This window comes from Pholcus phalangioides, unplaced genomic scaffold (assembly GCF_987345545.1).
Source record: "Pholcus phalangioides strain wild (caught in Gottingen) unplaced genomic scaffold, Ppha-v1.0 ptg000003l_1, whole genome shotgun sequence".
In the NCBI taxonomy this organism is placed as follows: Eukaryota; Metazoa; Arthropoda; class Arachnida; order Araneae; family Pholcidae; genus Pholcus; species Pholcus phalangioides.
This window is the reverse complement of record NW_028301596.1, coordinates 11,905,342-11,920,671: the sequence shown is the minus strand read 5'-3', so window position 1 is coordinate 11,920,671 and position 15,330 is coordinate 11,905,342. Positions and strand designations below refer to the sequence as shown.

Here is a 15,330-nt window from a genome sequence, read left to right as displayed (position 1 = left end):
AAAAGGGTAAAGGGTTATCAGGCATCCTCATTTTGATGTCATTCTGGGCGTCCTCATACATTTTCGAAATTTCCGCTTTTTGTCCCCATTTTCCGGTGTGTTCCTGGAATTCTTATTTTTCTTTTCTCCTCTTCCGGAAAAAAAATTGCACTGCACGAAACACATTCATCAATGTGTGGTGCGTTTATATACAGCTGTATATGGTTTTTTCTGTACGTAGCCTATATTGTTACGAAAATTATGTAAATAGTCCTTATTTATCATTTATTATGTCATTTGGTCAAAGAAAATCGAATAGAAAATGCTCGGTTTCGTTCTCAAGAAAAAGGTCTCTTCACGTTCTTCCAAAGTGATCCCTCCACTTTTCCGGGCTTAGTTCGTCCTAGATTAGACTGAGCCGATATTGCCATATGGCGATGTGGCCTGGGTATCTTTCGGACTATGCCGTCATACTTACGGACGGGCATCGACTTGGTCGAGGGGTTTCTGAGAAGACGCGTGCTCTTGATGGCACACGGGGCTTAAGCTATGAAGAGAGACTTGATTTTTTGAAAATTTTGTTTTTTACATTGGAAGAGCGCAGGTGTGTCAGGGAAGGGGGACGATTGAAGTGCTCAAAATATTCAACGGGATGGATAAAATGGACAATGAGTTATTAATACATCGTCAATCAAATATTTCGACAAGGGGGCATCAGTATCGATTGGTAAAGGGATAATTCTAGGTTGTGGAGTCGCAGGGAGTTCTTCTCTAATAGGGTTGTGAATAGAAGGCTTACCTTCGGGGATCGTGAATTCTAACACAATTGACACTTTTAAAATGAAATACGATAAACATATTGGGATAAAAGCTATCCATACTTAGATGAGACAACCATAATTTTTTATGGGCAGTATTTACATTTATATTTTATCATAATTAGTATATTATAGTTTATTATTAATTATTAGTTTTTTACTGCTCTTATTGGATTGCTGTATTTTTGATATACTAAAATACAGTTAGAGTTTAGATATGTATTCGACATCCATATTTATTATGGGCATACTTTTTCAACCATCTCATTTAGCATTTTGTCTGTCGTGGCCTTTTGTATTTGCATTTTTCGCCAGTAAATAGCCATTATCGCATTTCTTTGTAAATATCGCCAAATTAACGACAAACTTGGCAAGTCTGGCAACAGCTCCGATGATTTGGCGATGTCATAGCGCCAAGATAAGTGAAAAAATCTCGCAAGAATCGTGGAGATCGCTCTGGAAGATTTCTTTTTCCCTTCCCTATATAGTGGTGCCGCCAGAGGCGGAATTATGAGTTTTGTTGAGTTTAGATATGATTGAAGGAGTTAGATGGAGGATGGATAGTTAGAAGTTAGATATGTGATGGAAGAAGACGAGATCTCTTGCGTGTTAGAGAAAGTCGCTCTATGTTTTTAGCGTATTTCGTCAAAATCTTTGCTTGTAAATAGCTGTCTTGCGAAATATAAATCTGTGTTCTCATTCTAACTGCTTCGAGATTTGCCATCTCGAGTGCTTGTGAGAAACATTATTCGGAACAATATTTACACGCTTTGACAGATCATTATTGAAATAGAGCCTTGTAAGGCCTTTCACATGCAGTGATAAATAAATGAATAATAAATTAGCAGAGAACAAGAGCCCACGTTGCCTTCGTGCAGGATACAAGCCGGATATATACTACTCTTTCCACGACCCATGGTCCATATTTCCTGCAGTAGGACCCTTGGACTAAGACTGAGCTCCAACTAAGAATTCATTAATCATGGAAGTTCGGCGAGAGCAGGGGATGACAGCCAGGGCCACTCTCACCAGATGCGGGGCCCGATGCAAAAATAGCAGCTAGGGCCAGTGGTATCTTAATAATTTCGGAGGTCCCCTTAGTCCTGATTTTATATATTCAGTAAGGGAGGGAATCAGCATCCAAAAATTCACACATTGTTACAAAATATACAGAAATTCTCAAAAATTTCCATGCAAAAATATATAGACACCATTAAAGGTAAATTGACAAAAATGATCAATTAAAACTTTGAACTGAAAAAAAATTTTAAAGATGACAGAAATAATTCCAAAACCAATTAACATTAGGACCTAAGATATTTTCTGAGATCTGATGAAAATTCAGAATCAATGAGTTTAAAATAAGAAAAATAATTGGCAAGGATAATTATAACACAAATTGATATAATTCAGAATTCCAGAACTCATGAAAATAAAAAAAGAATGGATGAAAATTCAGAAAAAATGAAAGAATAATTACAGAATGGATGAAAACTCAGAACAAATGAAAGAATAATTACAGAATGGATGAAAACTCAGAACAAATGAAAGAATAATTACAGAATGGATGAAAACTCAGAACAAATGAAAGAATAATTACAGAATGGATGAAAGAATAATTACAGAATGGATGAAAGAATAATTACAGAATAGATGAAAGAATAATTACAGAATGGATGAAAGAATAATTACAGAATGGATGAAAGAATAATTAAAGAATCGATGAAAGAATAATTACAGAATGGATGAAAGAATAATTAAAGAATCGATGAAAGAATAATTACAGAATGGATGAAAGAATAATTAAAGAATCGATGAAAGAATAATTACAGAATGGATGAAAATTCAGTACAAATGGATGAAAATTCAGTACAAATGGATGAAAATTCAGAACAAATGAAAGAATAATTACAGAATGGATGAAAGAATAATTAAAGAATGGATGAAAATTCAGTACAAATGGATGAAAATTCAGTACAAATGGATGAAAATTCAGTACAAATGGATGAAAATTCAGAACAAATGAAAGAATAATTACAGAATGGATGAAAATTCAGAACAAATGAAAGAATAATTACAGAATGGATGAAAATTCAGAACAAATGAAAGAATAATTACAGAATGGATGAAAAAATAATTACAGAATGGATGGAAGAATAATTACAAAATGGATGAAAGAATAATTACAGAATGGATGGAAGAATAATTATAGAATGGATGAAATAATAATTACAGAATGGATGAAAATTCAGAACAAATGGATGAAAATTCAGAACAAATGGATGAAAATTCAGAACAAATGAAATAATAATTACAGAATGGATGAAAATTCAGAACAAATGAAATAATAATTACAGAATGGATGAAAATTCAGAATTTGTTCTAGAATTGAAGAAACTGCTGATTTCAAGAATTTATGGAAATTCCGAATTTAGTAAAGAAATTATTATTACCGTTAGTGCTGTGCCCCCGAAAACGTGGGGCCCAGTGCGACCGCACATGACCCACACCCCTACGGGCAACTCTGATGACAGCAATAAGATGTTTGTGAACAAAAGAAAGAGCGTCAAGATTTTATCCCTCCAGAAATCGAAAATAGGTAAGTCGATTATACCAGATCCTAATCATTATATTTGTCAATTGCGATTTCTTTTAGCGCTTACGAGAAAATGGTCCAAAGATATCATCCTCAAAAGGTTCCGAATAAATTACCACTAATTTACACTCATTAAAATACGCACAAAAATATAAAAATATCCGGCACAATTATTATGAGTTACTCAAAAAAATTGTATTGTATTAATTATTATATTAATTTTTTATTAGCCATGTATTGATTTTTTATTGACGATTAAGATTTGATTTACGTTGATTTGTCCGTTGACAGTGATTGCGGTACGATTTACATTCGTCCGTTGGTGAAAAAAAAACCGTTTGGATGAATCTCCAGGCGTGTTCAACCTTCGGGAACACTGATGTCTGTGTCAGATGGAGAGCTGGGCGCTTCTGGTAGTAAAATAAAAGTTGTGCACTTGGACTGTGTGGAAATTTGGGCAGGCCCCCAATTGTCAATGACGGAGCGGACTGATCAATGCCGTCTTAACACATGGGCCTCCCGGGTTCCCGGGGCCTCAAGCGAAGAAAGGGCTTCACAGAATGAGATCTGGTTGAAATTTTCGAGAATTTGCCATGTGGAGCCTCGCAAAAATCACTTGGCCTGGAAGCAGCCTATGAGGGTCTTGAGACGGTCCTGTGACTGATCTAGATCTAATGTATCTATAATCTATCTAGTGAACTAAAAGTGGCTAGATCGGTTGGGAAGCAATTAGTGTACTTCGTTAGTATAGTTGCGCCATCTGTTGTAAAGATATTCAAGTAAGACGTTGAGAGTGCACGGACATGCAATGTTATGTCCTTGCTTCAAAAAGTTTTAAAATATATTAACCTTGCAAACACGAGCAATAAAAATTTGAACACGAATATTTTAAAAATGTTTAATATCAATACGTCACTCGAAAAATAAAATATTTTATTTTATAAATTTTGTTTTATCACAAAGTAGCACCATCTATTTCGGCATTAAAGATCTAATCTTGCGGAGAAGGGTTATGAAACCTTTTCCGCGAACGGGATGAAAGTGGTGGTTTCGTGTTGTGGCCACATGAATTGTATTTTACAGACATTCCCGTAAGTTTGGTCATATCCTTAATTTCATTTACAAAATGTCCCATTTATTTCCAACGAAGTTTACTTGAACTTCTCTTTCCTAAATAAAGGAGTGAGATTCATAGGAGGAGATAGACTTGGAAGTGAGAGGCACAGTCATGATGTCAATTCATGTATACATTAGATCAGTCGACTCCACCTCCCAGATTATTTTCATTACTTATAAATTTCTATCACTCCTGTTATATTTTTAATTATATTCATATAAGCACATTCATGTCGTATATTTGTACACAGGAAAAAGTTTTTTTGCTTAAATTACATTTCTATCCATTGCGACTTGCAGTAGCCATCTAGTAGTATTTCTCGCCATTTGCGATTTTTCGGCAATCTTAACGATAGTTAGCAACTTCACTTGCCTTTGAAAAGAAAATTTTTGACTGTAATTGACGACTTTTTACTTGACTTCGACAATTTGTTGGTGATAATCAGTGATGTATGCCATATAAATGCTGATTTTCCATATTTTAACGAAGAAAATATGGTCAATTATTTTATCGTGTTGTGTATGTGCTGATACTTTTCTACTAGAAGACTTTTCGCGGGCCAGAGGTTGTGCATCCACCCTGCTCTACAGCATCATTTCCCAAATTTTTTTTGATTTGGAGTTTCTTTCACAATCTCTTTCTAAAGCACAGCCACCTGGTTATCGCTAAATTTGCTATTTATTTGATTTTCCTGAAGCTGACGGAATCCTCGGGACTCCACGGAAGATAGATTGGGAACCGGTTGTTTTCTGGTGGTTCCAAACGGGGAAAAAAAACACTGGTTTAAATTTGATCGCTTGCCGGTTTTTCAAAAAATTCCTGAGCTCACTCGCACACATGAATGTGTAATTACTATTGTCCAACATGAATTGTGTCGGTATAGCGCCATCTATCAATGAAATTATCAACTAAACTAAGGATAGATTGTCATTGAAATTTTACGGGCTGAACAAGAACATTTAACAATTTCTTTTTTTTCATTTTTCGCTTTTAAATATTCAGTTTCCAAGTTGAGGGTGCCCAAATGGAGTGTTGAAACTTGTGCGCATGTACCACATCATTTTATAATTATTATAGTCAGAGCCGCCCTGAGTCTCACCGGGGCCCCGCATTTTGGGAGGTCCCGCACTTACACTAATGTGTAATAATTTTGTTCATAAATTCTGCGTTTTCATCTAGACAGAAATAATTACACAATTTTTCTCCATAAAAGAAATAATTCTGGAATTTTCTGAACTTTCGTCATTTTCTGGAATTTTGTAAGAAATTAAGAGAATTTGCAGACTTGGTCGTTTGTCTCTAGAACTACTGTACCGATTTTAATGAAATTTGATATGTACATACATTGATACAATACAAAACAAATAACCATTCAATAATTGTAATACACACGCATGATCGTGCGTAACACTCGTTGGAAGGTATGAAACACAGCGGTTGCAGAATTTAATAGGGGGTATGGTCCCCTCTTACAGATATACAGGTCACGCAGCGTGATTTCATACTCGAAATAAGGCAGTTTATCATTTCCTGTAGCAATTGGTCCCACTCGTTCAGCAACGCTGTTTTCATTCCCTGGATGGTTCCCGGAGGGGGGGGGGGGGTTGCGAGTTGCAATTGCCCTCCCAGAGCGTCCCAGACATGCTCTATAGGGTTAAGGCCTGGAGATCTATCTGGCTGGCCAATCCCTCCGGCGAATATCCTCACTCTCTAGAAAATCGTCGAGCAGAAGAGCTCTATGTGGCCTCGCGTTATCGTCCATTAAAATGAACTCAGGGCCAACTGCACCCCTGAAAAGGTGAACATAGGGCTCCAAGACCTCATCCCTCACACCAGTCACAGTGTTTCTTTCAAAGGCATGGAGAGGTGTGCGGCCATCCAACATCATGCCTGCCCAGACCATTAAACCTCCTCCGCCATAATGGTCGATTTCGCGGACATTGGAGGGTAGGTAGCGGGTCCCTAGTTCTTACCATATGAACGTACGGCGAGAATCGGTGCTTAAGCTGAACCAGGACTCATCTCATTTTTGTCGAAAGAGGGAGCTGCACGAAAGCGAATCATTGGAAATATGCAAATAAGAGTCCTACAAAATACAGGATGTGTGATTAACAGAACTCATTTCTGAATCTTCCTGTTACTGGCGCTTTCATAAGGTTTTCATTTTGATGCTGACATTTGTGGATACAGCACAATTGGTGACGTTGTTTTACCTCAGCCACGAATCACCGGCTGAAGCTTTACGAAAGTTTCGGACACAAGAGATTGAAGAAAGGTTCAGGTCCAATCTTCACTCTTGCTGGAGTGTCACGGATGCCCTCTATCGACGAAAATTTGAACTATTTTTTCTGTCCCAAAAAAAAGTCCCCTTTTCGTGTTGAGAATAACTTTTCTCGCTAACCACATTCACAAATATACCAGTTACTCCAATTTTTAAGAATTTGTAAATTATTTGTGGGACACCTTGTAAAAGAAAAGACCCACGTAGAAAACAGATTATGTTGTTCAGGAAAGAGTCATTAGCACTCAAAAATGAACTGACTATTTTTAAGAACTAATTGATGAATGAATAAAGCACGGAATCACATTGAAAGGTCGAGAACATAATTTATTGCTTAAAATTATTCTTCACGTAAGCATTCTTTACACATTTTGAGGATGCATCATTCATCCATTACCGGATGGGACTTGGTCCCGCTCATCCGAAAAGATAGTCCAATCAGTTGTGGGAATTTATTCACGTTTATAATCACGCAAACCACAATATCACCAAGTTGACTGTTTTCTTTCCCCCCCCCCCTCTCAGTCTAGCGCTCACGTATAGTGTAAAAATGGGATCACCGGGTAATTTTAGACAGTGCCGAGCCTATTTTCGTTTTGTAGCATACAAACTCATTGCATTATTTTCGGTCTCGGTTTGAGAGTCAAGACATCTTCTCCTGCTGGATATAGAGTAAAATTCTGAAGGATCGCCGTAATGATGAGGAACACTTCCATCGACGCCAGTGACTCTCCAATGCATGATCTTTTGCCTAAAAAACAATGCAAGTATTAGTTTCATTCGAAAGGTCAAGTTTTATGGTCATTAAAAATACACCAATCGAAGAAGATCTAGCACTCGCGAGTGACATAATGATAAGATCTTCATCTACCACCGTGAAGGTTGCAGTCAGGTCCAAAGTTCGAACCGGGGAAGTAACAAGATATTTTCCCTAACGAGGCGACCACCGATAGATGGTGCCTTTATTTCCAACCCAACTCGTTAACGGCAGCAAATTGCGTATAGCGATATGGAGTTGGCGTGCGATGAAGTAGTCACAGAAGATCAGAATCATGGAAACCAGAACTATAGGCACCAGTCGTGGGAGATTAGAATCATGGAAACAAATCATGGGAGATTAGTATCATGGAGACCAATCATGGGAGATTAGAATCATGGAGACCAATCATGGGAGATTAGAATCATGGAGACCAATCATGGGAGATTAGAATCATGGAGACCAATCATGGGAGATTAGAATCATGGAGGCCAATCATGGTCATGGGAGATTAGAATCATGGAGGCCAATCATGGTCATGGGTGATTACAATCACAGAGACCAATCATAGGAGATTACAATTTAGTTTTGAGGTGAAAATATACTAACCGATGCCAAAAGGGATTGGCAGCTGTTGCTTGATTCTCCGACCTTTCACATTCAGAAACCTTCCCGGATCGAATTTTTCTGGATCAGGATAGACAAGCGGATCGTTATGAACGCTATAGAAATTGGTGATGATGAAACTTCTTTTTGGGATACGATAACCTCGCAGCGTTGTCTCTTCTGCAATAAAAGAAGCGAAGAAAGTTCTAACGTTACATAACCAACACAAGAGGATTTCTTTTATTTCGCGATAACTGCACCGCTGACGGAAATAAAGGAACGTGTGCGTGTGTTACCGAAGTTGCTGTAGTAAGGACCGATGAAAAACACGATGCTTATCCTGTAAAGCTCTGTAATCACTGCATCCACGTACGGCAAGTTCTTCTTGTCCATCCACGACGGCAGCCGTCCGCGTCCGACAACGTCGTCCAGCTCCTTCTGGGCTTTCTCCTGGACTTCCGGGTGTTTGGAAAGTTCGGCCAATAGCGAGCAGGTCGTAGAACTGACCGTTTCCGTCGCTTCAAGGAAATTTGTCAGGAATACTTTCTCCAATCTAGTTACTGTAAGATAGCTCTTGAATAATGATCGTCATTAGAACAAATATTAAAAAAGTTAATAATACTTATATTTCAAGTGATTTGTTTTTTTTGAACTTACAATTGAATGAATTGTCGTCGCTGTTGAGTTGCTTGATGTGCACCAAATAGCTGTCGATGAAGTCCTTGGGATTGTCCGGATCCAAGTTACGAACGTGTTCCTGGATGACGTCCTGAGCGAATTTTTCCAGAAATCTCTTGGCCTTGACCATCTGTCGACCGCTGCGAGTTATCCGGATTATCAACCTACAAATGTATGCCTAAATTTGATTCACAATAATCTCGGGCTGGTTATAAGAAAAAAACCACATGCGTTAAATCAAATTTGATTACATTTTAATATTCGCCACCAAGGTTTCTATATATTTCGTCGTACCGTAAAATACGGTATATTGGGATTCCTGAAACGGGACAATGCCGATTATCGCGAATAATTGATGCTAAAAGTAAGCAAACTCGCCAAATATTGCTAAAATCATTGACAAATCGTGGGAAATGAAACACTACTGCAAATTAAAATGAGTTCTACGAAATAAAATTTTTTGCGTAACAAAATGTGGGGTGAGTATTCTTATTTTTTGTAGTAAAAATTAAACATAATACAATTTATGAAATAGGAATGTAATATTAATCATTGATCCCAATCAAAAATTAGAATTCAAGTTGGCTTCGTTGCAAATGCGTGAAAAAACGGGACATATTCACAAAAAAAAAATCGAGATGACCAGAATTACGTGGAAAGCATGGAAATTTCCCGTGAAATACGGGACGTAACGTCACGATATAGTTCTTTAGATTTTCTTCGCTTTTTCTCTCAGCGTAAAAGAAAATAGTCCACCCGCTTGGGCAGAGATCCCAAAATATGGACCAAAAGCGCAGTAGCTACTCACTGCTAATTTGAAAGCTGATAGTTGAATCGAGGTGGCCCATGGCCAAAGCAGGAATTAGGGTCTCTGTGACTTGTTTATTGCAGCATATATATCAGCATACGATTGAAAGAGATTTCACGTTTATCATGTTTTAGTGTCCCAGGTATGCGCATCTGGTATTTTTGTAATATTTTTTTTTTTATAATCCATAAGCTAAGAAATGGATTAAATCCACGCAATTTAGCGTAAAAAGGTTGAGTCGACTGATCTAATGTATATGTGTATATATGAATTGGCATCATCATCGTGCGCAGATTTTCAAGTCTATCTCCCTCTATGTGCTCTTGCAAATAAAATCAATGTCGGGAGGACGCAGATACGTTCCATTTTCTGTTAAAACGAACATTGGCAAGAAAAACGGCTGAAAAACAGTAATCAAGCCAGGAAAAATGAACTGAAACTTTCACCCAACGATGATACTGGTACGAGCAGCGGAATTTTTTCCCCCGAATATTCTGAGGGAAAATGGACTACTTGCTGACGTCACGAGCAGCGTGCGGAGGCCTTCTATCTCTAGGAGGTGCTTGTCCGTCGCCACAATGGTGGTCGGCTGGAGTTGGTTATCTGTGGTTCCCAACTTCGATGTGCGAATGCCAGCCGATCTCGATTTTAAAAGTCTCGCCACAGAGAGCGAGCAACAGACCTGTAAACAATACAAATGTAATTCAATCATTACATTTCACTCACTTCACTTCTGTAATATAGATAGCAGCCGTGAAAAATCAGACGCAACACTAGATACGCACTCAGACTGTTTGGTACACGCACACTGACACTTACGGCGCTCAACTCACTAGGCTGTAAATTGCCAATAGATGGCGATAGATCTGAGTTGTGCTCGGTTTGAAAGAAAGAAATATTTCTTTTGTAATTTCAATTACGCATCTGATACTGTCAGAATTTTAATCATTTTTTATAAAGAACCACTTCAATTATAAGTAATGCTGTATTTATTTTACGATTTCAAAAGGAATCCCCTCTTTTTATGGACGAATTTTTGTTTTTGTTCCGCGAGTGTCCGCAAAAGAGGGGTTTTACTGTATTACCAAAAATTTATCTCTACCTTTAAAACGAACAAAGAAACATTGGATGCCACTCACTCGAAAATGAATCCGACGAGCAAGAACCTCCGATCAGCAAAGAACAGCACGAAGTCGTAGTTCCTTTCGTTCAGTTCGAGAAACTCGGGATCATTCTTCGGGATCGTTTTGCCGCACAGGATCCGAGATATGATGTTCCCGGTCACGTAAGACAAGTGGCAGGATAACCTGACCGGTTCATTCGAGAGCCCGTAAAGATCGTTCACCAGTTCTCTTATCATTTCGTGAGCGAAACTTTCGACGTCGCTTTTACCGAACCCATACTTTTTAGCCGCTGTTATGAAGAAACGTTTCTGGTCTTTCCAAACGTCACCTTCCGTCTGAACTAGTCCTAATGGGAGAAAAATCATAATCGGTAAACATGGAAGACGCTCATACCTTAGTGCAGGAGGTTCTTAACCAACTGGCCACAGCCCAACTTGTGTAGCAGGGTCTTCCGAGATGGGTCGTTTAAATCCACTAGCAAGGGGACTCTTGAATTATTGGTCAGGACTCAAACTTGACTTGCAGGAACTTCCGAGATGAGTCATACAAAGGCTATTACAGCCAGGGAATCTCGAGCTTTTTTTTTTTTTTTTTTTTTTTTTTTCAAACCGAGCACAACTCAGGTCTATCGCCATGGGCAATTTACTACCTAGTGAGTTGTGCCGGAAGTGTAAGTGCGTGTACCTAACAGTCTGAGTGCGTATCTAGTGTTGTGTATGATTTTTCAGTGCTGCCATCTATATCTCAGAAGCGAAGTGAGTGATGTGTAGTGACTGAATATTTGAACTGTTTGTAGGACTGTTGCTCTCTGCGGCGAGACTTTTTAACGGGGAGATCGGCTCGCATTTGCGCCTTGAAGTTGGGAACCACAGAAAACCAACTTCAGCCGACCAGGGAATCTCGAGCTATGGTTCACGACTCAAACTTGATTCGCAGGAGCTTCCGAGGTGGATCGTTTAAATCCACTAAAAGCCAGGGGCTCTTAAGCTATGGCTCACAAAAATACTTGATTTGTAGGGCTTTCGAAATCATCGTACAAATTCACTTAAAGTACCTACTGTTATAAATAGTCCGAAAGCCCCTACAGGAATTCCTCTCTTGTTAATATGCACTTATTGCGTCACTAATTTCGATGAACAAATACTCCCGTTGGTCACAAAGCTAATCTTGTTGTTGATTTTGGATCGCGGTCGGAAACGGTAGGAAACCCACGTCTTAGTGTTACTAATTAGATAAGAGTATAACCAAGCACACATACATACCATCACCATCATCGATCCAGTTAAGAAAATTCTGTTTCGTTGGCCTTCCAATGAACTCTTCAGACCTAGTCACGAAAGCTTCCCTGAGAACCGAGATACTATTGAAGACAACGAATAAGGTCCCACCGACTGTCCTGAACGACGTCACCTCTCCATACTTCTCTTTCAGCCTGTTGAAAGTCAGATACGGCATGTCAGAGTTCACTGAAAAGTAATAGCCGAAGAATGGCAGTCCTATAGGTCCAGGAGGTAGGCCACGGTTCATCCACCATACCTGGAGAACTATTATAACTAAGATGGCCAACGACACGAGCCACCAGAGATCGTCATCGTCCATCGCCGTGATTGTTCTGTGATGAGATGACGGATTGCGATTCTTCGATCTACCCAGGCAGGCTGGCTTTCAACAGCGCTTTGTGTGTGTGTTCGTGAAAGCCACTCCCTGTACAAGCAAATAAAAAATGGTGAGTCAGTGAAAAAGGAAAAAGCGCAATTGTATGCACATCAAATAAAACGTGCGCAAATATTCGGTTATCAGTGTGTGTGTCAGTGAGCTTCGTATCTTCTCTTTTCCATAGCAGTGATACGCGGAATTGCCTCAGACAATATTTTACGTATTAATAATAAATAAACCTTACTAGAGTCTTCCAAACTTATATTACATACCCCCCCCCCCCCACCCTTTCCCGAATAAAATTTTCCTGGTCTAAGTAGGAGTCAGCCGTAAAAAAAATTCATAGTCTATGGGTTTCTAACTGGTGTTCCACCAGAGGCGCGTTTATGGTTTTGCCGCCTGTGGGATACACGAATTTCGTGGTTTTGGATCAATGAAAGGTCAAGAAAACTAGACTTCAATGGGTGAAGGGTAACAAATTTTGTATCGCTTACAGGTAACAGAACCATAAATCCACCTCCGGAGGTGGCCTCGGGCAAAACTCTAATCGGAGGGGCCCCTAAAATCATATGGTCCTAATCAATTGCTCGAATTTTCACGTGGGAAAAATAAGGCATATATATGCCCAAGCGATATCTGCTATTTGCCATATAGCACCTGATCCCATTATCGTGGAGTGCCCTACGCACCCGAGAAACCCACTTACCGCGAGCTGTGCCTGGCGGGCCCATGCGTTGAGACGATCTTGGGGTAATTCATCAAAGAATCAGACAATCTCTTCCTCCTTCAATTTAAAAAAATAAACAAAATGGGTGAAACAGCACTCAATGCCTCTGATAATTAATAAATATCCTCCGTTATAGAAAGCACCGTTTTGAAAATGAATGCATGCATGCATGCACATTAAAAGTGGCTCCGTTTTGATTGAAAAACTATTATCGTTCATTGTAGTGCCACCTTCTCTCGTAAACACGTGCAAGGAACATAACCAAAAATGCGCATGCGTCCTCATGTCCAAGTTTAGAAATATATATCTCGTAACCCTACTTCAACACTTTCACTCACATCTTGAGTACGTAAATAATAAACAATATCATTACATTGGAACCCCCCTATATATAAAAAATACTAAACGCATCAGTCTGCTCAGAAACCCGGATGAGCTGAATAAAAATATATTTTTTGGTGATATAAAAGCACACACACAATTACGGTATACATACGAGGGATCCTTTTCTATCATGATGGGAGACACATTCTCTGTACTGGGCTGTTGTTTCTCTATGCATAGAATTTCGATATGTGTGCGTAATGAGAAAATAACATACATTATATAGAATTTGGGGGAATTTTTCTCTGCTCAGAAAAAAAAAAATCCGTGTAGAGGAAAGCACTTTTAGACTCTAAACGTCAATATTTTGTAAAGTTATTCGCCATGACAAAATGGCGACTTTCTGTTACTGTTGTCCACAATCGATAAGTAAAATTTTTCTGTAAAAATGGGCTTTCTCTAGAAAATATTGGAAATAAGTATACAAGTACTGCATAAAAAACGTGTGAGAAATATCAATTAACTGGAACGTTTTTTCTGCCACCTATCAAATAAAAAATGTTGCAATTCTTCGAATGAAACCGGCGACCGGTTTCTGAATTGTGTGCCGCATGGGAAAAAAAAATCCAATGAGGTATGTTATAAACGAGAATATTTTCTAAACAATAATATTAATTAAATTGTGTCACGTTTGCTTCAAAATTTTAACAGTTGTAATTTTCGTACAGCAAAGTAACGTCAGCAAAGTGTACAAGGAGCATACAATCCTCCTAAACTTCTTTGTACAAACGTAGGATGGAATTATATATTGAAAAAATATTGGTACATCATACTCATATTAATTTACTATACACAAACAGAAACTGTTAAAATTTTTTGACATTAATATTATTACTTATGAATTATTTATCATTATTATTTTAAATATACTTTAGAAACCAGTCAACAATTCCAATCAAAGAATTGTAACAGTTTTATTTGATAGGTGGCAGGAGAAGTTTCAGTTCATTAGTGTTTCTCATATATGTAATATAATACAGTTTGAATGCGTATCTAGTGAGGAATACTATAAACGAAAAAAAACCACAAGAAAATCTCATCCATACTTGAAACGAAACCACCAAAATTCACGGAAAATACACGAAACGACAACAGATGGCACCACGTGTTTGGTGGTTCTTTCTCTCCGGCACGATGTGGAGAGCCTTACCGCGTCAATAAACACGAAAAAACTTCTACTCAGTAATTTATTCCCATTTCCTCACGACATGCTGATTTCACGATTACAACCCAGAGCTGTATAAAATTACTCATTAAAGAAATTAATTAAAAAGGGACGTACTTGTATATGGTTCTATCCACTTTTTTTGGGGATTTTATAGAAGCTTCCACATCCTCCGCCCTTTTTTGACGCGACGAGACATATTTTGACACGTGATAGCGCGTGGGTGTCGCAGACACGCTCCTCGATACGATATTGCATTTCGAATCTGGGTCGGATCGGAGCCTTGAACTGAAAGCAAGCGCCTTGTTTGAGTTGGATCAGATCCAAATATAACGCTTGATATTATGTCTCGTCGATGCTACAATTGACTTTCCTGTTCGAGATAATCAATACGCCATTTCCGAGATAATTTACTGCTGGAAAGATCAGAAAATATCTTCATTTTCCTTAATATTTACGTGAGCATGGAATAAATCGGTGGCACCTCCGACGAGAAGTAAATTGATGCGAAAATTTAGGACTGTTTGTGTGTGTGTGGGTACACAATTTTTCTTCCACTGGCATTTCAGTTCTACATCAGGGTTTCTTAAGCCTTCGGATCGTGACTCAAAAGTTGCGTCGCAGGGGCTTCCAA

At 38.5% G+C, this 15,330-nt stretch overlaps 1 protein-coding gene across 1 annotated transcript; it reads right to left on the bottom strand.

Annotated features, from left to right (window-relative positions):
- Positions 1–7,097: 7,097 nt before the first annotated feature.
- LOC149088084 (cytochrome P450 2A1-like) lies at positions 7,098–14,917 on the bottom strand. Its single transcript, XM_089244151.1, has 7 exons — positions 14,814–14,917; positions 12,027–12,468; positions 10,780–11,110; positions 8,812–8,996; positions 8,451–8,714; positions 8,158–8,334; positions 7,098–7,542 (listed from the first exon to the last, which is right to left on the bottom strand). Exons 2-7 carry the CDS (start codon positions 12,361–12,363, stop codon positions 7,403–7,405), a joined length of 1,434 nt encoding a protein of 477 aa, XP_089100277.1. The 5' UTR covers positions 12,364–12,468; positions 14,814–14,917; the 3' UTR covers positions 7,098–7,402.
- Positions 14,918–15,330: the final 413 nt, after the last annotated feature.